The sequence below is a fragment of the Staurois parvus genome, unplaced genomic scaffold (genome assembly GCF_062004578.1).
Source record: "Staurois parvus isolate SC_StPar_1 unplaced genomic scaffold, SC_StPar_1.0 ptg000392l, whole genome shotgun sequence".
Taxonomy (NCBI): domain Eukaryota; kingdom Metazoa; phylum Chordata; class Amphibia; order Anura; family Ranidae; genus Staurois; species Staurois parvus.
In genome coordinates, this window is record NW_028318188.1 from 3,169,669 (window position 1) to 3,193,087 (window position 23,419).

At 41.4% G+C, this 23,419-nt stretch overlaps 1 protein-coding gene across 7 annotated transcripts in view; it reads left to right on the forward strand.

Moving 5' to 3' along the window:
- LOC149455491 (E1A-binding protein p400-like) overlaps positions 1-23,183 on the forward strand; it is a 201,517-nt gene extending 178,334 nt beyond the window's left edge. For 3 of the 7 annotated variants that reach the window (XM_089686148.1, XM_089686152.1, XM_089686149.1), the window contains 8 exons: positions 1,525-1,711; positions 1,796-1,953; positions 3,943-4,131; positions 4,217-4,382; positions 7,809-7,945; positions 8,338-8,502; positions 17,278-17,355; positions 21,455-23,183. In XM_089686148.1, coding sequence (XP_089542274.1) covers positions 1,525-1,711; positions 1,796-1,953; positions 3,943-4,131; positions 4,217-4,382; positions 7,809-7,945; positions 8,338-8,502; positions 17,278-17,355; positions 21,455-21,727 — 1,353 coding nt within the window. In that variant the 3' untranslated portion in view covers positions 21,728-23,183. Of the gene's footprint in view, positions 1-1,524; positions 1,712-1,795; positions 1,954-3,942; positions 4,132-4,216; positions 4,383-7,808; positions 7,946-8,337; positions 8,503-17,277; positions 17,356-21,454 lie in introns of those variants that run through there. The other 4 variants (XM_089686151.1, XM_089686153.1, XM_089686150.1 and 1 more) reach the window with 3 other exon arrangements.
- The last annotated feature ends 236 nt before the right edge of the window (positions 23,184-23,419 follow it).

The window sequence follows — 23,419 nt, forward strand, 5'->3', positions numbered from 1 at the left end:
TTATAGAACTGCCTGCACACAGTGTTTTCATTTAAGGTTTGGTTCCTCTTTAAAATTAATTGAAAGATTTTGTGAAATATTTCATTAATTTCTGGTACAAGTGAACAGTGTATAGTCTTAAAGAGAAAAATCTGCTTATTAGATCATTTTTGTTTATGAACAGTTAATTCACTAGTTTGGCATACTGTGCCTTGCGTCTATGTGTATAAAAATTGGTTTTCTGATCTGTGAATTTTGCTAAGATCTGTCTTGGATAAGTAGTTTGTATTTTTTATGCTTTACTGTTTATCTGTAAATCAATTCACTTGGAGGAAGCTGGCGAGCCGATGCTGATGAGTGACCTTGCAGGCTTTGGGTAGTTGGAGCTAAGGTATCTATTGCAGATTTTAGTTCTGCATTAAGCTTGATGTATAACCTGCAAAGTTCTTTAACCCTTAAGGCCCCATTCACACTTGCGAATGGGATAATTAAATATAAGATGCTGGGGTTCACATAGATTAGGCGGGGATGAAAATGCCATTGAAAGCAATGTGAGGCTGAAAGCTAACCTCATATGTAATCACTCATGGAGATATTACCTGCAACTGATGGGCCCTGGATGCTACTTTCTGGGTCCTGGACACTGTTTTCCGGGTCCCATGCTTAGCAGCTGCCCTGCTGCATAGTAACCACAAGGAACATCACTCACTCAGAGGGCTCGCAGTGCAAGGTGAAGAGACAGACGATTCTGTGAAGAGAATGCAAGGCATTCTGTTTTGTGCTGAGCGAGCATCCACCAGTGTTCTTGCAAGTAGCAAGGCAGCCACTCAGCATGGGACACAGAAGATAGTGGCAAACACTGTGGTAGCAGTGACTACTACAGTGATTAGCTGCTTCCACAGGGATCCCTAAGGTATGGCCTATGTATACTTACATTGGTCCAAGCTGGACCATAGTTACTATGTAAAATAGCCATACCTGGAATAAACTGGTTGTAAACCAAATGAAGTGGATTGCATGAGGTGAAACAAATCCTCCTACTTACGTTGTACCTGTTTATTTGCAGTCTTCTCTTCACCTGTTCAAAGTCTAGAAATTATAAAGCTTGTCTGAGGGGGCAGAGAGCTGTAGTTGCACTCTGCAGAGCTCATTGAGGTCTGAGATCTGATTGGAGGAAACAGACACTGCCTCCTCCACACAGCTCACAGGAACAGAGCTGAGGCTGTCAATCTGATGGAATTCTCTCCCCTGTCACCATTTTTCTCTTGGTGTCATGAAAACTTGACAGAAGTGATTGATACTGGTAGCAGAGGAAGAAAGCGGCAGACAGAAATGACTCTTAAGTGATATGTTTTGTTCGTATTTCATGTCTAAGGTTTACAACCACTTTAAATCATCATTTACAGCTGGCCATGATATACATCTTTGATAATTGTCAATGAATTTAATTATATGTTGCATATCTTACTTATCCTTTAACTTGATCTTTTTGTATGGACCTTTTTAACACTTAATATGTTGCCATATAATAATTTTTGTCATCAGTCTGCAGGAGCAGCCACTGGTCAGTTAGTTCAACAGAGGACAGCAACGACACCCACAGCACCTACAGAGATGGTGACTATAGCAACTAGTCCAGGAGTTCGAGCTGTGACTGCAGGGACTGTGGTATCTACCAATCTTACACCTGTTCAAACACAGGCAAGAGCCATTGTGACCCAAGTAACAACAGGTAGCATGTTTTTATATCTTCTATAATTATTACAAATCACAGTTTGTCTTCCTTTCTTTATAACTCTTCTGTCATATTTTCCAGCCACCTCTACCACGGGCGTTCAGTTAGCCGGCAAAGCCATAACCCAAGCTCAGTTTCAGCTGCTTCGGCAACAAGCTACTGCCCAGGTGCAAGTACCTCAAATACAGGCCCAAGCACAATCCCCCGGGCAAATAAAAGCTGTTGCTAAGATATCCTCGGTAAGTTAACATATGCTAAAAGAATATACAAATAGGAAGGGAAAAAAAAAGCTACAAAAGGGCTTATGTATCGTTAGTGTGCTTGAAATAAATATCTTGTTTTGTTTCAATAAAAATCAGAAACCTTTTGCAGTTAGCCTTTCACATATATGTATGCCATTGCTTTGCCTCTAAAGCAGAAATAAAGTTGACACAAACCTTTTGAAATTGCAAGTCAAAAATAGTGCATGCATGCACACTTGTAATTCTGATCGTACAGTACAGGATACAAGCAACCTATTCATACACTATGGGTTAGCAACTCATACCTTCAGATGATTGGACACTGGGCAGCTTTTATGGACACTCCCGCAGGAGCACTTTCCCTATAACTCCGTGAGTTCTCAGTTATGTAGCATGCAGTGCAGAGTAAACAAAGCGTGTTAGGGAAGGTGACCTATGTCCAGTGCTGTGTTCCAAAATACAAGTGAGCCAAAATTCCTCTTACCTCAATCACACAGTAGAAGACACAAACAGCTTCTTCATACGTTCTGAGACGTCTCCAGGCCTATAACCCATGGTGTATTAATAAGTAGTCCGTGTACTGTACTCAAAGATAGGGAATTTGCAAGTAAAGCCATAGATATTTTTTTTTTTTATTATTCAAACAGTGGGTTAAACAAAAAAAATAGCTGATGCACATCGAGTGTGCGGATGCAGGAAACCTTCCTGCTGAGCCTTTGTATTCTGACAGAGGAGAGCCTTCCCCCAAGTCAGAATACAGTGATCAGTGTTGCTGGCTATAGCTGGCAGCACTGATCAACCAGGAAAAAACAGACAGGCTAGTTTTTTTATAGGTCACTGCTGAACCAGCTAAATTTTGATCCATGTATGGCCAACTTTAGTAAGAATTTCTTTTTTTTTTTTTTTTTTTTTGCACTATCCATAGTTTTTATTATCCATATGGCACATTGCAGAGTCTGTTCCATTACCTGTCCTATGCCCCGGTGTGATGGAAGTTTTGTAATTATTCCATAGGAACTATTTTCTTTTTATGCCAGTAATTGGGTGTGTAATTGGGTTGTTCTATCCTCACCCTAATATTTTTTTCATCCTCATTTACCAGATGATTGTTACTTGTTTTACTAGTAAAATGAAGCTATTAATCAAATACAAATTAAAAAAAAAAAAAAAAAAATCAAAAAGTGGGCAGATTCGATGGACCACTTGGTCTTTTTCTGACTTCACTCTTGTAGGCTGCTATGGAAAACACAGCAAAAACAGTTTTCTCAGCACAATAACCAGCTGGCCTGCAAAAAAAAAAAAAAAAATAGCACTGTCTAACAATTTGTTTTAAAACAAAGGTTTTAGTTGCACACATTCGCAAATATATGCGGAAGCTGCACTGCTTACTATGAGAAACATGGGAAAACACTCAATGGGAGGAGCCACAGTATTCTTTGCATTGATGACTTCTGCCTCTTGTGCACATGTAGGAGCAAAATGTTATTAGAGGGTGCTGCGGAAGGGCTATGACCTCTGAGCTGTTCATCCAACTGAGATTAAACCAAGAGGCCATGGAGAATCAAGATCCTGCTGCGATTCTTGCACAGTAGCTGGAAAACCTGTTAAAGCCACAGGGCGCATAGTGTTGAAAGCATGCATGAAAGTACCATTTTTAATTTTCAGTTTCAGAGTGTTTGCAGTAAAGCTTAACTTGATACACAAAAACTTTCATTTAAATAAGTGGTTAGCACAACTGCCTAGCAGCCCTAGGGTCATCGGTTTGAATACCAGCCATAACACTACCTGCCTGGAGTTTTCATGTTCTTCCTGTGCCTGTGTGGGTTTCCTCTGGGTACTCCGGTTTCCTCCCACACTCCAAAGACATGCTGGTAGGTTATTTGGCTCCTGTCTAAACTGGCCATAGTATGGGTATGTATGAAAGCAACCCTAAATGTTTGTAGCAAAATATGGTTACATTTTTGCTATTCTATTTTTCTTTGATAGGAACAGTTAATGAAGTTGCAGAAGCAGAAGCTGCAGCTTTCTCAGCAAGTGGCGCAGACAGGAACATTGACTGGTACTGCAGCACAAGTGCAAGTTCAACCGCAGCAGCAGCTGGCAACCGTAACTGCTTCTCGAGGAGGAGCTGTGCTTACTGGAGCCACAGTGGCAAATCTACAAGTGACTCGTCTGGTGAGGGTTAAGTTGGACAAACAAATCTTCAGTATGATACTATTTCCTCAGATAAATGTCTTTTAACAACTCTCTTTCTATCAAGTTGCAGGCTCAGGGGCCAATCCAAGCTCAACCAGGGCAGACAGCCCAAGTTGCTCTGGCAAAACCACCTGTGGTATCCGCTGTTGTTTCATCTGGAGGAGTCACCACCCTTCCAGTTACCATGGCAGGAATCAGTGTTTCTATCAACCAGCCCCAGAAAGCTGCAGGTAGAATAGTTTTAATGAGAAACATTTGTTGAATTTGATAACATTTTATATTCTGTTCAGGTAATGTTCTTGAATATTTTGTAAAAGTAGTATTAAATGCTCATCTTTTTTTTTTTTAATACAATAAAATAATATTCCCCAGTAAACTATTGTTATCCCGACACTTGCAGTTCACAGCTGCTGTCTTCTGTTTCCTCAATGCTGCTTCCCTGAATTTGTGGACTTCAATGTAATTTATCGAATCTATGACCTTTCTGTGAAAATATGCAGAATTTTATCGCTTAGAGCTTGGTTGACTGACCCTGCTTGGGAAAGGTTTCTTTTGTGCGTTACCTTTTGAGAGTGAACACTTCTTTGCAAATTCCATTGAGGAATACATTGAGGTTACAAATGGAAGGAAGTTCCTACCCCACGATCTACAGTCACTATTAGTTTGTCCTCTTCTACCTCATGTGCGATCTGTTCACCCACTCCAGATATTGTCATCTACTGCAAGACCAACCTTTCATGGCAGACCCTTGACCTCTAAACCCACCTGCTCAGAAGTCTTCACAATGAAGGTTTGCCCCCCACCCCTTCAGGTTGAGGGGGGGGGGGGGGGAGTCTACTGACATTTGCCCCAGCTTAGAGCACAGATGCCTCAGTCCTTTGTTTCACTCTTCTTCGGAGAGGTACACACAGGGGTTTATTTACTAAAGCTGGAGAGTGCAAAATCAGGTTCACTTCTGCATAAAAACCAATCAGCTTCTAGGTTTTATTGCCAAAGCTTAATTAAGCTGAGGTTAGAAGGGGATTGGTTACCATGCACAGCTGCACCTGATCTTGAGTGAACCGGCTTTAGTAAATCTCCTTCACATTCTCTTTCTGTTCTCTCTCTGTTATTTTCTATGCTGTTCCTACTTGTTTCCCTAAAAGCAGTTTCCCTACACCTCCTTGCAGCCATTCACAATTTCATTTCTTTCCCCTTTAGGAAGAAGTATAAGTACTTTCCAGATCCTGCAGAAGGCCCTTGTCCATTTTAGGAACACATGTCCCATCATGGCCTTAAAACATCCTTCATAATTACGGCAGTACCTAAGTTTTTGCCTGGTCTGATGGAGATGTGCCACTATATCTCTCATATGAGAGGTTTTTTTTAATCTAGCTTTAATAACAAATGCAGCATGATGGGTTATATTTTATCTCTGTTTAAATATCAATGTAATCCTTACATTGCTGAAAAAATCATCACACTCGGTGGTGCTATTTTTTAGACCAGCGGTACTGAATTAAAATTTAAGGAGGTCCGATCAGTACAATTTTCTTGCAGCAGAGGTACAAATCTCATTTTTGTGGGTCTGATCCTTTACATCACAGCCCTCTACCCTTATGTCACACTGCCTTTCTTATATCAGTTTCCATAGTCCCCTTCACATTAGCCCTAGTTCACATGTTTGCGGCTCTGTGAGTGTGCAGGCATGGCAGCCCATTAATTTTAGTGCGTTTTAAAGGTATATTAATTTTTTTTTTTTTTAATCCTCCTCTTCTCGGGTCCCCTGCCGGTGCTCCTGCCGAGTGCCCCCACAGTAGGCAGCTTGCTATGGAGGCACTCAAGCAGGTTCGCTCCTGAGCCACTGCTCTGTCCATTCACACACAGAGTGTGGCCCACCCCTCGACTTATTGCTTGGAGGATGTCTTATGGTGTAGAAATCAATTTGTGTACCCTGTATTATACAATTAAGGTAATAGGAATTTTGAAGTTTCTGTAAATTCTATATCTTGGGAGTACAGTATAGTACAAGACTCCCCTCTTTTCTCTTTAATCTTACTGCTGCCTAACAAACTGGAGCCTTATGGCGTTGGTGGAGTTACATGGTTACACTAGGGGGTAGCAGTCCTAGTAAAGCTTTTGCCAGTTTCAAAAAACACCTGAAAGTAGTGGCATATAAGCCATGGTCTAATAGTCAATTCCTGTGTCCTGCACTGTGCTCAAAGATTTGGAATTTATAGGCAAATCAACATTTCTATTAAGTTTTGGATAGTGTGCGATGGGTCAGAACTCCTGTCATAATTTTTCCCATTGGGGGATTTACTTTCACATCTTGCCCTGGAAACGCAAAAGGAAATGAGCGAAAAATGAGGGACATTCTCCATTTGTTTTCATGAGAACTAGTGTCCCCTTTGGAACATTTACTCTTCTGGTGGCAGCTGTAATATTTGTCATTTGTTGTCCCTTTCTGACTCATTGCTAATGGTCACCAGAAGATAGGTGAGGGTGAATTTCTATGTGTGAGGGCACAGACAGAAATAAATACTTGACAAGGGTTCTAATCCCCCCCCCCCACCTCTATGCAAAATGAAAGTGGTTGTAAACTCTTACATATACCCAGTGAAGTGACTGGCCTCAGGCGAGACAGAGAATAAATCCTCCTACATAAGTTGTACCTGTTTATCTGTAGTATTCTGTATTCTACATCTGTTCTAAGTCCAGAATTTGTAAAGCTTGTCTGAACTTTCAGAAAAAGGTTGCAGAGAGCTGAGAAATTACACTCGTCTGGTGTGTATGCTAAATTATTGGTTAACAGCATAGACACACCACAGAATATTCTCTAGTAGCTTTAAAAAGGATCTCTTCTTGATGGGGAGTCAGTGGAAATCAATTATGTGGTTCACAACAAAAATTCATTTTAAAAGCACAATTTAATTTTTGGATAAAAATACAATTTGCAAAATTCACACAGTGGAAAAATATGTACAAATCCTGGTACATTAATTGTTTTCTACCTTAAAGGCTAAGTGTACTTTAAGTACTTATCCTCTATTATTTTCTCTGTGGGTGCTAGTGTAATGTTAATGGCATGCCAAACACATCGCATAAACAGTGTGTTTGTGGGCACCAAATTGCATGGTACTGCAGTACTATGTGATTTGTGCGGCACATTTTGTTAAAAGCAGTGCATGTGCTACATTCTCAGCAATCCGGTGTGATCAAATGAACAAGTTGCAAAATCACACTGCACAGGAACACAAGCCACATTCCTATGTGATCCCAGTGTGAACTGGCCTTAAAGCATGGTTAAAAAAAATGGCTGTTACTGGAATTTCAGGCACAGGGCCTTCCACTCTAGATTCAGTTTGTTTGCAACTTCTATTTGTACAGTAGCTGTTCCTGCCTGCCTGGAGAGGGAGCTGAAGAGAAAACCGCTCCTTTATCCCACAACAAATATGATCTTTTGTCTACTTCTCTTTAATGCTGCAGGATATGCTTATTTTCTAAGACAAAACAAGTGATTAATTCTCTTCCTCTTGCTAAAGAGTAACTGGTAGTAAGTTTACTCTCAGTTCTGGTTTTCAAGATATAGTAAATTAAGAAACACCTTCCAGAGAACTTTCATATTACCTCTGTTATGTTCTCAAAATTTTGTAGTAAAACTTTTGCATGTTTAGGTGGACAAACTGTTATGGCCCAGCCTTTGCATATGCAGCCTTTGTTGAAGCTGAAGCAACACCATACTGCCCAGCAGACACAGCAGCAACAACAGCAAAAAGCTCTCCAGACTCAGGCTTCCATAGGACAACAGAAGGTAAGTGGCTTCACTGTTGAATGCACCCCATTTACCTGAGAGTACATTGCATCTGACTCAAAACAGATGGAATTGAACTGCTTGGTTTTGCTGCTGTAACTATGTGTTAGCATATTTCAATGTTTGTAATATGTGTAGCCTTTTATTTTAGCATTATATTAAAGCTAATGACTTTTACCCATTTTTTTTGTACCCATTTTTTTTGTTTTGTTACATAGATACAAAGAATGTGTTCCGTTATATATTAAATTGTTCCTATTTATAGACATCCTAAATGCCTAGCAAGTGGGATTTTAAGTTTGATTGCTGTACAGTTTGTGTTTTTAAGTGGTTAATTAGTGATTACGTTTATCTCTTCCTATCTGCTTTTCCCCTGGGCTTTTAATGCTCAGCCTTACCTCTCCCTCCAGATAACCACACCTCAAGTGTCTACTGCATCCCAGCAGCAAAAAGTCACCTATACCAATCAGCCAGCCATTAAAACTCAGTTCCTAACAACCTCTTTAACTCAGGCACAGAAGGCACCTGGAACACAGCAAGTACAAGCTCAGATACAGGTATGTTCCATAAAGAATCAGAGACCAGTAATAATCTGATAGTTCTAAGACTTCAGATGCTGGTATAAAAGCATTTAGTTAACCATGTATCAAATATGACAACATACAGTTGTGTTCAAAATAATAACAGTCTAACATCACTAACCAGATCAATCAGTTTTTGGCATACATTATATTTCTACATGGCAAATAATTTACTAGTAGGTGTAATAGAGAAGTAGAAAACCAACAGTCATGACATGCATGCTGCTGATTCTGTGTAATTGAATCATTAATTGAAAGGGGCATGTTCAAAATAATAGCAGTGTAGAGTTCAATTAGTGAGGTCATTCAGTCTGTGAAAAAACAAGTGGCCTTTATTTAACCACTAGCCTACAGGGCACTTATACCCCCTTCCTGTCCAGGCCAATTTCCAGCTTTCAGTGCTGTTGCACTTTGAATGACAATTGCGCAGTCATGCAATACTGTACCTATATGAAATTTTTATCATTTGTTTGTGACAGAGCTTTATTTTGGTGGTATTTAATCACCTCTGGGTTTTTTATTTTTTCTTAAACAAACCAAAAACCACTGAAAATTAAAAAAGTTTTTTCTTAGTTTTTGTTATAAAATTTTGTAAATAAGTGATTTTTCTCCTTCACTGATGTGCGCTAATGAGGCTGCAGTGATGGGCACTGATAGGTGGCACTGATGAGGAGGCACTGGTAGGTGGCACTCATGGGCATTGACGGGCATCACTGATGGGCACTGAAAGGCAGCACTCATATATGGCACTGACTGGCACTGTTAGATGGCACTGATAGGCAGCACTGACGGGCACTGATGGGTGACACTGAAAGGCAGCTCAGATGGGCACTGATATGTGGCACTGAAATGTGGCATTGATGTGGCACTGAAATGTGGCACTGATGGGAAATGGCAGGTGGCATGGATGAGCACTGAGAACTGGCATTGATGGACACTGGCAGGTGGCGCTGCTGGGGCTACACAGATCATGAGGGCACACTGATCATCAATGCTCTGATGATCTGTGTACATGTCCCCTCCGAGGAATGCCGATTACCGTCTCCTCTCCTCTCGAGCTGTCAGCGTGACCGCTCGTGAGGAGAGAAATGCTGATAACCGGCATTTCCCTGTTTACATGTGATCAGCTGTGATTGGACACAGCTGGTCACATGACCGAGCCGACATCTTCAGCTCTTTCCGTGGATCTCCGCTGTGTCCGAGGGACACAGCACACCGCCGATCGCCGCGCTGCGCGTTCCGGGAGCCATGCATGCGCGTCGTCATATGACGTCCTCCCAGAACAAGAGAACCACCTTGTGTCCGTCATATTACTATATGGCGGGAGGGAGGTGGTTAGGGATAAATGCAGCAAATGTACATGCTGGGTATAGTGCATTTCTCTCTGAAAATCTAAATAAAATGGGTCGTTCCAGACATTGTTCAGAAGAACATCGTAATTAAAAAGTTGATTGGAGAGGGGAAAACATGTAAAAAAGTTCAGAAACTGATAGGCTGTTCAGCTAAAATGATCTCAAACGCTTTAAAATGGCAACCAAAACAAAGAAAGACATGGAAGAAAATGAAAAACTACCATTCGAATGTATCGAAGAATAGCCAGAATTGCAAAGACTCGACCAATGGTCAGCTCCCAGTTGAACAAAAGTTCTAAAGTAAACATGTGAGTACTATAACAATTAGAAGACGCCTATGTGAAGCCAAGCTATCGGCAAGGAGCCCCCGCAAAGTCCCACTGTTGAAAATAATTACAGGATACAATTTGCCAAAGAGCACATTGACTGGGCGAAAGTGAAATGGCGCAACATTTTGTGGACTGATGAAAGTAAGATTGTTCTTTTTGGGTCTAGTGGCCGGAGACAGTTTGTCAGACGACCCCCAAACACTGAATTCAAGCCACAGTACACTGTGAAGACAGTGAAGCATGGTTGTGCAAGCATCATGATATGGGGATGTTTCTCATACTACGGTGTTGGGCCTATTTATCGCATACCAGGGATCATGGATTAGATTGAATATATCAAAATACTTTGAGGTCATGCTGCCTTATGCTGAAGAGGAAATGCCCTTGAAATGAGTGTTTCAGCAAGACAACCCAAACACACCTAAGTGGTTCCAGACCAACAAGATTAACTTTATGGACTGGCCAGCTTAATTCAGTAGAAAACTTAAGGTGGGTGACATAATAAAAAAAGCTGTTACTGAGGTAAAACCATGAAATGCAGAGGAATTGTAGAATGTAGTGCAATCATCCTGGGCTGGAATACCTGTTCACAGCTGCCAGAAGTTGGTTGACTCCATGCAACGCAAATGTGAAGCCGTTTTTAGAAACCGTGGTTATTCAACTAAATATTCAGTGATTCAAAGGAAAGCAAAATCTTCAAGCATTTTATAAAGTAAATAATTGAGTTTGTAAAGTAAAATGCAGGCACTGCTATTTTTTTTTTTTTTTTAACAGCCTAATATTCCTTTTTCTTCACTTTTTTGTAAAGTCATAAAAAATTGTAAACATTTTTCTTCATGTTTTGATTTGGAATAGACTATGCAGTGTTCCCAATGCATTTACATGTATGGAAATAAAAGCTATTATAAGGATTTTGCGCTTTACTCGCTTTTTTAAACACACTGCTATTATTTTTAACACAACCGTATATTGAATGGCAATTCAACCTCTGTTGCTCTGTTAGCCTGACAGAGGGATTTTTTCGCAAGCTCCAAGTTGTTTTCAGGGGTTACACAATGCTTAGAACTCTCCTTGCATCTACATAATAAATACTGGTCGTTGGCCGAATGGAGTGGTTGGCTAGTGAAGTGTAATAAGTATGTAGGTGGATCTGATTTAAAGTAAACCTAGTGCTTTGTCCTGCATAGTGAAAGGGCAGGTTCACTTTAACTCTGCAAATAAACACAGCCTTTTTTGTTTTTTACCTTCTGTGTCATTGTAAGGAGAATAGGTAATTTATGAATTGGCTGTGATTACAGTGCTGATTCTTTGTGAATCAACAAGGGACCCCACCATTTTGTGAATCTTACTTTTGGAGGAGTCCATAAGCAGCTTTAAGTAAACTTTCTGTCCTTGGCTACAGCCAATAATATAAATACAATAAGCTTAGTGCAGTTCTACATTAATTGTTTTTGACCGTCCATGTAAATTCTAACCCCTCACAATTCCATTCCTGTAATAAATAACTAAAAATTGCAAGCTTGTTTCTTTATCGTCCATTGAGGGACACAGGAATTGTTAGAATTTTTACATGGTTGGGTTATTCTGCCACCTGCAAGAGAAGTAACAAAAAACAATTGGCCAGCATGGGATAACCCCACACACCATTGTGCCTCAGTTTTTCTACTCGCTGCACTGAGAAGATTGGACATGCTTTCTTCAACTTTGCTGTTCTCTGATCTGGAAGATTCTTTTTTTCTGCTCAGAAGAGTTGCTGGGTAAATTGCATTTTGAAAGTTTCACCAGTCAGCCAAGCTGTATTGGTAGAATCATGCTGGATAAATTAAATCCTGGATGTTTATTCAGTAAGCCAACAATTGCATTCTTTTCAGTTTTATACTGGTGTTCTGTCTGTGACACCCTTGAGTTTCTGGACATTTCTCCGGTCATCTACAGCTGCCGCTGAGTTCAGGTTAGATATGGAAACCCTGGACAACTCTCCAGCTAGCCAAGCAGTGCAGGTTTCCAGTTTTCTATAAACAAAGGGATGTTTTTTAATAAAAAGTGTATGTACCACCCATGTCTTGCTATGTTGGACCCTTTGTTAGGACAGATAAATGTGCACATGTAATTTAGAATGAGTTCTGTCAGCCTTTACAGACAGGGTTAATTATGTTGTACATAACTCAAGACCCCACTCCTTATAATTAAAGCGATTCTAAAAGTTAATTTTTTTCTTTTGTAAAATAACAAACATGTCTATACTTTCCTACTGTCCCCCGAATGCTTTCCTGGTTCCTCCTGTCTGTCAGGTGGCCCCACTGCAAGCATCTTGCTATGGGGGCCCCTGCTGCTCCTTGTGTACATTCACACATGGAGCCATGGCTTGCAACCCCCCTATCTCCTCATTGGTTGACTGGCTGTGATTGACAGCAGCATGCTGTCTTAGCCAATAAGGAGGCTGAGACCCGTCACAGTTGAGGCTGTCATTTACACCGCTGGATTGCGATGAGGCTCAGATATGTATTGAGGGGGCTGGGGGCACTGCTGTGCACAGAAGTTTTTTTACTGTCATGCATAGAATTTATGAAGGTCAAAAACCTTCAGCCTTTACAACCACTTTAAATAGAAGTAGAAAACCAAGTAGGATTTTTAAGCAAGTAAAAGGGTAAAGGGCACATTTTTATATACAGTGAGGAACAGAAGTATTTGAACACCCTGCGATTTTGCAAGTTCTCCCACTTAGAAATCATGGAGGGTTCTGAAATTCACATTGTAGGTGCATTCCCACTCTGAGAGACAAAATTAAAAAAAAAAATTCAGGAAATCACATTGTATGATATTTAAAGAATTTATTTGTCTTGCACTGCTGAACATAAGTATTTGAAACAGCAAGAATTCTGTCTCTCAAAGACCTGTTACTGTGCCTTTAAAAAGTCCACCTCTACTCCACTCATTAATCTAACTTAGTAGCACCTGTCTGACTGTGGGGTGGACAGGTGTCTTTAAAGAGCTCAATCAGACGCCAACTACTACCATGGGCAAGAGCAAAGAGCTGTCAAAAGACACCAGAGACAAAATTGTGGACCTCCACAAGGCTGGAAAGGGCTACGGGGCAATTGCCAAGCAGCTTGGTGAAAATAGATCAACTGTTGGAGCAATTAGAAAATGGAAGAGGCTAAAGATGACTGTCGGTCTCCCTCGGACTGGCGCTCCATGCAAGATCTCACCTCGTGGGGTATCACTGATGATAAGAAAGGTGAGGAATCAGCCCAGAACTACAAGGAAGGAGCTGGTCAATGACATGAAGAAGAGAGTTGGGACCACAGTTTCAAAGGTCACTGTCGGTAGAACACTACGCCGTCATGGTTTCAAATCATGCATTGCACGGAAGGTTCCCCTGCTCAAGTCATCACATGTCCAGGCCCGCCTGAAGTTTGCCAATGACCATCTGGATGATCCAGAGGAGGCATGGGAGAAAGTCATGTGGTCAGATGAGACCAAAGTAGAACCTTTTGGTCTAAACCTCACTCGTCGTGTTTGGAGGAAAAAGAAGGATGAGTTGCATCCCAAGAACACCCTCCCTACTGTGGAGCATGGGGGTGGTAACATCATGCTTTGGGGGTACTTTTCTGCGAAGAGGACAGGACGACTTCACTGTATTAAGGAGAGGATGAATGGGGCCATTTATGGTGAGATTTTGAGCAATAACTTCCTTCCCTCAGTCAGAACATTGAAGATGGGTCGTGGCTGGGTCTTCCAACATGACAACGACCCGAAGCACACAGCCAGGATAACCAAGGAGTGGCCCCGTAAGAAGCATATCAAGGTTCTGGAGTGGCCTAGCCAGTCTCCTGACCTAAATCCAATAGAACATCTTTGGAGGGAGCTGAAACTCCGTGTTGCTCAGTGTCAGCCCTGAAACCTGACGGATCTAGAGGAGATCTGTATGATGGAGTGGGTCAAAATCCCTGTTGCAGTGTGTGCAAACCTGGTCAAGAACTACAGGAAATGTTTGACCTCTGTAATTGCAAACAAAGGCTTCTGTACCAAATATTAACACTGATTTTCTTAAGTGTTCAAATACTTATGTTCAGCAGTGCAAGACAAATAAATTCTTTAAAAATCATACAATGTGATTTCCTGAAGTTTTTTTTAAATTCTGTCTCTCAGAGTGGGAATGCACCTACAATGTGAATTTCAGGCCCCTCCATGATTTCTAAGTGGGAGAACTTGCAAAATCGCAGGGTGTTCAAATACTTCTGTTCCTCACTGTATTCTTATTAAGTTATGCTATGTTTTTTATGCTTTATTTTCAAATGAACATTATTTTCTGATTTTTACATGGGTGTAAGCTACCAAAATAAAAATACATTACAGACCACCTGAAAAGTGGATGTGCAAAAAGTACAAACATAAAATAATAGAGAAAAAAGGACCTTATATACGCTCAGTTATGAAGGCAGAGAGATACAAAACAGCATATCCATGCTGACAGGAGAGAGACTTGTGTTACACACAGGTCTGTCCCCTGTCAGCCTTCCCTGACGATCATCGGGTGCCGGTGGGGAATTGCTGGCGGGGACTCACTGACGGGGTCCCGGTGATTGAGATCCCTAGCCACCAAAGGTGGCGCGGGTAGGGAGGTGCACTCCCCCTACCCGGAAATGCAAATTATGCATATACAGTTGCAAGAAAAAGTATGTGAACCCTTTGGGATTACGTGGAGTTTTGCATGAATTGGGCATAAAATGTGCTCTGAACGTCATCTAAGTCACAACAATAGAAGAACACAGTCTGCTGAACATAATACTACACAAACATTAGATGTTGCTATGGTTTAATGGCACATAACATGTAAACATTCACAGTGCAGGGAGAAAAAAGTATGTGAGGCCCTAGATTAATGACTTCTCCCAGAGCTAATTGGAGCCAGGAGTGAGCCAACCTTGACTCCAATCAGTGTGATGATATTGGATGTGTTGCTGACAGCTGTCCTGCCCTTAAAAAACACACACCTGTTTTGGGTTTACTGGTTTCAAGAAGCACTGTCTGATGTGAACCATGCCTCGCAGAAAAGAGCTCTCAGAAGACCTACGATCAAGAATTGTTGACTTGCATGAAGCTGGCGAGGGTTACAAAAGTATCTCCAAAAGCCTTGATGTTCATGTGTCCACAGAAAGACAGACTGTCTACAAATGGAGAAAGTTTAGCACTGTTGCTACTCTTCCTAGGAGTGATCGTCCTGTAAAAATGACTGCAAGAGCACAGCGCAGAATGCTGCATGAGGTAAAGAAGAATCCCAGAGTGTCAGCTAAAGACCTACAGAAATCTCTGGCACATGCTAACATTTTTGTTGACACATCTACAATAAGGAAAACATTAAACAAGAATGGAGTACATGGGAGGACACCACGGAGGAAGCCATTGCTGTCCAAAAAGAATATTGCAGCACGTTTGAAGTTTGCAAAAGAGCACTTGGATGTTCCACAGCACTACAGGCAAAATATACTGTGGACAGATGAAACCAAGATTGAGTTGTTTGGGAAGAACACACAACACTATGTGTGGAGAAAAAAAGGCACAGCACACCAACATCAAAACCTCATCCCCACTGTAGAACATGGCGGAGGGAACATCATGGTTTGGGGCTGCTTTGCTGCCTCAGGGCCTGGGCGGATTGTTGTCATTGATGGGAAAATGAATTCCAGAGTTTATCAAGACATTTTGCAGGAAAATGTATGACCATCTGTCCGCCAACTGTCGCTCCGCAGAGGATGGGTGATGCAACAGGACAATGACCCAAAGCATACAAGTAATTCAACAAAACAATGGCTGCAACAGCACAGAATACGCCTTCTGGAGTGGCCCAGTCAGAGTCCTGACCTCAACCCGATTGAAATGCTGTGGCATGACCTTAAGAGAGCGATTCACACCAGACATCCCAAAAATATTGCTACACTGAAACAGTTTTGTGAAGAGGAGTGGTCCAAAATGACTCCAGATCGTTGTGCAGGTCTGATCTGCAACTACAGGAAACGTTTGGTTGAGGTTATTGCTGCCAAAGGAGGGTCAACCAGTTATTAAGTCCAAAGGTTCACATACTTTTTCCTCCCTGCACTGTGAATGTTTACATGTTATGTGCAATTAAACCATGGCAACATCTAATGTTTGTGAAGTATTATGTTCAGCAGACTGTGTTCTTCTATTGTTGTGACTTAGATGACGTTCAGAGCACATTTTATGCCCAATTCATGCAAAACTCCACGTAATCCCAAGGGGTTCACATACTTTTTCTTGCAACTGTATATGTGATTTTGCGCAGCCCTACCACCCTGTAGCAGTATTTCTGCTATAGGGCAGCAGGCAAGCGGTTAATGACTAAGGAGATATGTGGGTCCTTAGGTTCCACAGGTTGAGAACCACTGATTTAGACAAATGAACACGGAGTTTCTCATGTAGCTTTCCCTGTTCATGTTCGCCTGTGAATCTGTATGATCTGAATCTGTGTTCTGTCTGTGCTTTTAAAGATCATGTGAGCCCATTAGAGACATTGCTCTCTGTGCTCTTTGCCTCAAGATGGTGTTTCTACGAGGTGCATATCTGATTTGGTAAGCCTGATTCTGCAAAGATCCCCTTGTTTTACATAGGTGGTGTTCAGGCCAAGGGCTTCCTTTTTATCTAAGGTAGTTTCTGCCTTTCACCTCAACCAGGTTGTTGTTTTGGACAATTGTTTTATTGTTGCCAGTGTTCATTTCTCCTGTATGTAGCAGTATAACCCAACACTATAAGAATTTTTGTGCCAAAAAAAAAACTATTTTACAGTGAATACAAAAATCCTTTTTTTAATGGCATAAAAACTATGCTTGGAATTGAAGAAAGTTGAAATTTCCTTTATCTTTCCTGGAACATGATACCTTAAATGCACTAAAGGAGGACCAAGTGGAAGATACACAAACAAAATGTATACTATATTTCCATTAAACCGGATTGTTTGTTTAATATCTATGTGAAATCAATGCAAACTTGGCAATGTTTGTCTTTCTGTGAGATTTTAATTTTGCGTGCTGATTTTTCTCTTTCCTCTAAAGGTTGCCAAACTCCCTCAGGTGGTTCAGCAACAAGCTGCAATTGCTACTCTGCAGCAGGTGGTGTCAGCCTCTCAGCAGGTAATAAACTTCCCTTCTGTTTCTATGCATTTTGTAACATTACAATCTGCATTTAAAATATGTTTATTTAAATGACTAAACTTAAAAAAAAATGTTTAATTCAAATTAACATGTTCTATTCACCTGCTCTGTGCAGTGGTATTGCACGGAGCGGCCCCGTTCCACCTCTTCCTGGGTCTCCCACTGGTGGCTGCTCTTCTTCTTCATGTGTCCCCATGAAGGGGGGTAAATCCTCTGGAGGTCAAGCCATTTGCTATGGAGGCACATAGTGCCTGCGTGCTCCCAAGCTGTGTGTCTGTTGAACCCCCCCCTCCCACTTCCTCCTCACTGCATTTGATTGCCCTCCAGAAGATTTTACCGCCTTCCTCACCAGGCCATTTTTTGCTACACAGCACTGTATTACTTTAGCTGGCAGTTGCGTGGTCATGCAACTCTGTACCCACATAAAATTGATATCATTTTTTCACAAATCTAGAGCTTTTGGTGATTTTTGATCACTACTGGGGTTTTCAAGGAGAGAAGTATGTGATGGGTTAAATATTTAGCAGATGTTACCATCATCACAAATCAGCTGCTCTTTCTTTCCTACCTCCTTGTGTGTTTCCAGCAGTTGCGCTGCGTCTTTCATGTAGCTCCCAGTAACAGTTGATCTTGAGTTTGAAAGTTTAGTGGGGGGGGGATACTACTTCAGAAATCCACTCCCTCTCTCAGCCCCTCCCTCCTTGGGAGTTGTGGACAAGCTTACTGCACAGGCACACATCCAAGCACCAAACTAGAGCCAGCAGGTCTGTCACATGGCTCTGTTTCCATAGTGTCACACAGAAAGCAGGAAACAGAGGCTGTCTGGGATGATGGTAAATGCTGTGTTGTCTAATTAACTGCTTGAACAGAAGTGTTGTAAGCATGTCTGGTTCTGAGGCTGTTGGGGAGGGCTCCTTCTTCCCCAGATTTTAGTTTTACCCCCTCTTCCGTCTGTGGACTCTGTGGCTGCTGAGCTGCTCCTCTCATCCTGTCACTGCACACACAGCACTTATCTGAGCTCCTCCTCCCCACACTGCAGATATTGAATTCTACAGACAGCTTGGATTTGTGATGTGTATACAGACACAGCCTATCTTTGCCCCCTTTTTATATAGAGAGCCTGCTTGTGCACTTGCAGGGAATCCTGGCATTCCCCCTTTGCACTTTCCTCTGGTTCCCTTTTGACAAGGGTCCTGAGCCTGTCACGGCCCCCGCTGATGGGGCCAAGTGCTCCTGGATCCACTAGTCCAACAGACCCGCAGTTAAGTCCAGCTCAGCATGAAGGTTTATCCCACCCGTTCCAGGGTAGGAGATTGTCTTTGCTGATTTTCAGCCACGTGGACTCCTTCCTGACAAGTACGTCCGTGACAGGATTGTGTTTGACCATAGAATGCAATTTTTTTCCCCTTCAATCCTCTGCTGTCGCAACTTTGGGCCCTGTACAGTGTGGTGCAGGACTTGTTTTCGCCTGAGCGTGACCAGCTATGAAGGTGTTACTCCAATCTGTAGTGGTCTTGAAACAGTGTGGGGTTCGCTTGATTCATTGTTTTTTTTCTTTTCTTTTTTAATAAATTTTTCTTTATCGTACATCACGAGACATACACAGGCTATAATCATGATTATGTGTGTTTATATGCTACCTAGAGGTGAAAGGACACTGGCAGATCAATAAAACTGGATTTTTATATAACCCCTCCTACACAGGAGGTATCTGTTTTTTCACCAGTGTCTGTAAGGGGTCATGTGCAGACCCCAAATCTCTCCTTTTACCTTTTAAAATCAAAATTAAAAAAAAAAAAAAAAATTTCATCTTTTGTTTGTTTTTTTTTTTTAATTGTTTACATCCACCCTAGACCGGACATGACGTCATGACATCGCTCTGGTCCACCAAGGCCATAGAGGCGATCAGAGACGATAACCCTTGGCCACTGGCTGAAGAAAAAGATTTCAGAATTATGGCTGATATATTTGCTAACCGCAATGTGTATATATATGTATTGCAGTTGGCAAGTGGCTATGATTTCTTATACCAGTGAATTTCACTGATATAAGCAACTATTTTTCCTGAATTAAATTGATTCATTCAGTGTGTATTGTTGGCCACAACAAATCACATGGTACAGATGAGATATGATTGGCCCTGTCTGTACTATGTGATCACTGTGACTAATCACAGCTAGTGACACAATTGTATACAATGAACAGCATGAAAGCATGAATCAAAGCCATTCGTTTTTTACATTTGTCATGTGATCTGCTGTGATTGGTCACAGCGATCACATGGTACTAGCAGGGGGCCAATACACTGCTCAGTCATCGGATTTGACCAGTGGACAGACGGTGACAGATCACGCCGCAACACTGCCTGTGGCGTATTTCGGGAGGATGTCATATGACGTCCAAACCAGAACGACAATAGTGGTTAATGTGAGTTTTCATAAATACCTTTGATTTTTAAATGCAGAGAGCACTATGTCTTTCCTTTTCTTTGTATTACTGGGTGTTTCCTTGAGCTGTCCACTTTGAAAGAGGGCTAATCCTCCACTAGAGCCCATCCCTGCTGTTTAAAAGGACTCTGACCTTTTATAACTTTAATAACAGTCTGTGTCCAGCACTGGTCACTCGCATGTGATCGCTGCATGAGTGATTCGGCGTCTCCCATTGTTTCAATGGCGCTGCCTCTCGCAGTTAATGGTGGGAACCCCTGCTGAGGTTTTCGCGTTGTCGCCATGCAGGTGCATTCGCAAGTGTGAAAAGATATTTCACTAATCGGCTTAATATTGGTGTATGTCTGTTGGATGCACAACCCCAGACTAATGTATTATTGGTACATAGCCAACGTTTGTCCCAATATTGGTTACCACTGTTGATATCCTTTTGAAAATGCTATCTGCCTCTGCATTTATTACTTACTAAGTCAGTGATCTAGAACAAGCATGCAGTTGGTAAAATCTGTATTGTTTAATACTTTTTAGGTGACAGACCCTAGGGCAGGGGTGTCCAAACTTTTTTCAAAGAGGGCCAGATTGGATGAAGTGAACATGGTGGAGGGCCGAACATTTTTCCAAACATTCTTTGAACCATTACAATTAAATACAAATAAATTATTTTATGCCAAGTTAATTGCAAACGACATACTTTTCATTTCATAACATTAAGATCAACTGACAGCTGAGTTTTCACAATGTATTGAAAATAAATTTTAAAAAAACTTACCTGCACTAATGTGAAGGGTGAAAAAGGTAGCTGGAGCTGAAGTCTCTGCTCGGCAGCCGGGAGGGGAAGAGAAACACACTTCACGCTGGAAGCCCGGCCCTGACGTCACCGCCCTCTGTCGCTCCCAGCGCGGCACAGTCACGCATGCTCACTGCTCTCAAGCAGAAGACTGTCTGCCACAGAAGGGAGGGCCGTGCGACAGCCGCATTTACACAGACCAGGGAGAACACGCCGCAGTCAGGCATGCGCACTGCCCTCTGCTCTCAAGCAGAAGACTGTCTGCCATAGAAGGGAGGGCCACGTTACACAGAGCAGGAAGGGCTGTTGGAGGGCCGTAATAAACCGACCCCCGGGCCGTAAATGGCTCGCGGGCCGGACTTTGGACATGCCTGCCCTAGGGCAAGTAAAGTAATTGGATTGGCATGACAGCTAGGTAGGAAACATTTTCATTTAAACAGGTTAGCTTCCATATTTCTCTCATTGCTGGTTTCCATCAAGCATATTGTACTACATCCCGGTCACATCAAAGCCGATTTTGAAATGAAGTCGCACAATTTCAAAATTGGGTGACCTGCCGATTTCCTTGTGATTTGCAAGACATCTGACACAGATATCTATGCAAATCGCAACAAAATTAGTGCATGTTCTACCTTAGAAATCGGTGCGGCTCCAACCAAGTCAGAACCGCACCGATATGAACACTCTAATAGCGGACAACAGGGTGCGACTTGGCATACGATTTGCAAGTCGCCTAGCATGCAAATTGCGTGCCAAATCGCACCCGATGTGACCTGGGGGCTTAATGTCTTTTAATGTGTTATTTAATTGAACTCACATTGGTAATGATTTTTGTAACCCACAGGTTCAGCCACAAACTGTGACTTTGACCCAGGCTACAGCTGCAGGCCCACAACAGGTACAGGTGATACCAGCAGGCACAGCTGCAGCCCATGTGGTGCAACAAAAGCTTTTACAGCACCAAGTAATGGCAGCTACTGCTTCACAACAGCTTCAGGCTCCAACAAGCCAGACTTCAGCACCTGTATCCAGCACATCAGAGGTCCAAAGTCAGCAGGCAAAGTTGCAAGTACGAACCCAGACAGTCAGGATTAAAGCTCCCACAAAACCCAGTTGAGGTGCATATAGGACATAAGCCATCTTATGCCTTTTTATGGGTTGATCCTGGACATTTTACAAAAGTAAATGATGCGTTGGACTGTTTAGATTTTTCTTATGATTGGACTTTTAAAGGAAAAAAAAAAAACTTTCTTTTTTTTTCAAAAGCATCAAACTTCGTTTGCTCAAGCCTCGGAATTCCAGGAGTTCAAGTCATCATGTATTGGAATAGCAGAACTGAGCCTGCTAGGATCTTACGGAGCTTCACCATGAAACCGTTCACTTTAGGTCCAGATACATATTGTCTGTTATTGTGTATAAATAATCATTATGTGGAGGAGTAGTGGACACTGGCGGCAGAACTTTAATGGCATAGCTATTTACTGTATGGACTAGGTAGATTACTATTCACAATAGCACAAATCCATGTAATTACCAGGCTTACATTTAACTTGAGCGTACATCTATTGGAGAAGAACAGAGCGTGTGCATGATAAATACATGTTCATATAATCACACAAGGGGCGTACAACCCTATCTACTGATGACCAACCACAATGGAGAAAAAAGCCATAACTGGAATAACAGGTTTCACATTTGTTGCCTTTGTGGGTGCAGTTGACAAAAAAAATCCCTTAATGTCACCCACAGCCTCTTGATTTCATAGAGGACTTTCTGAATCAGGTTAAAAAATTAGAGCATTTTGGCATCTTAACTATTTTTATATGAACACGACTTATTCTACAGTGGGACATTTTTATAGATCTAAAATCCTGTATTCAGATAATAAGCCTATTACTGCTGGAAGAGGAAACAACTCCTTGCTTAAAACATTGGATAGATAACAGCATTGTGTCTTTATTTGTATTAACCCTAATACGTTTAAATACTTTATCAGTTTACAGTTACACAAATGGTAATATTTTAAAATGTAATTTATATCACAATGTTCTAATACATGTAGCGTTCTACAGCTGTGTATATTTTTTTGTACAGAATAAGTTCAGATATAGCAAAAAAAGTAATCATGTAGGCAGGTGAGCCGGTGAACTACATCTCATTGTCATTCAGAGGACTGATGTAATGATATGGGCTGTAGTTCATTTGGTCCTAAATAGTAGATTTGAGTCCTCTTGGTCTAAATGTGCGCGCACACACTTTTTATTTTTTTTTTTTAAGATTTACTCTTTAATGAGAACTTTAGCAATGAGTGTTGCCCAGTGTTATTGGCAGTAATAATTGCAGGTGCCCTGCTGCAAATGAGGGCTTGCTTCTTGCACAGTAACTTCTTTTTGAAGTAACTATCAGGTATAAGACAGGACTTAATGAAAAGGGTCCAAGGTTTTCTGTCACTTTTCTTGCACCCTTCCAAAGAACCAAGATGCAAATCTTAAATGTGAACATTAGTGTATGAGATTGTATAACTTTGATTCTCCCTTTTTTCTTTTATTTTACAAGAAAGTTTTGTAAAGAAATGTATTGTGTTTTGTGTGAATTATTTTGAGTAAGGAGGATATTGGGCCACTTGTTTATCCTATAACATTCAGATTATTGAGTTCTCTTTGCTATTCTTAGCTTGATGCTGCTTTTATAGTACTAAATCTATTTAAAACAAAGTTTATTTTTATCCTTTTCAGAAGAAAGATGAAACAGGTTATCTTTGCATTGGTTCTGCCAGCTTTCTCTTAAAATAGAGGATAAATGTGGAGCT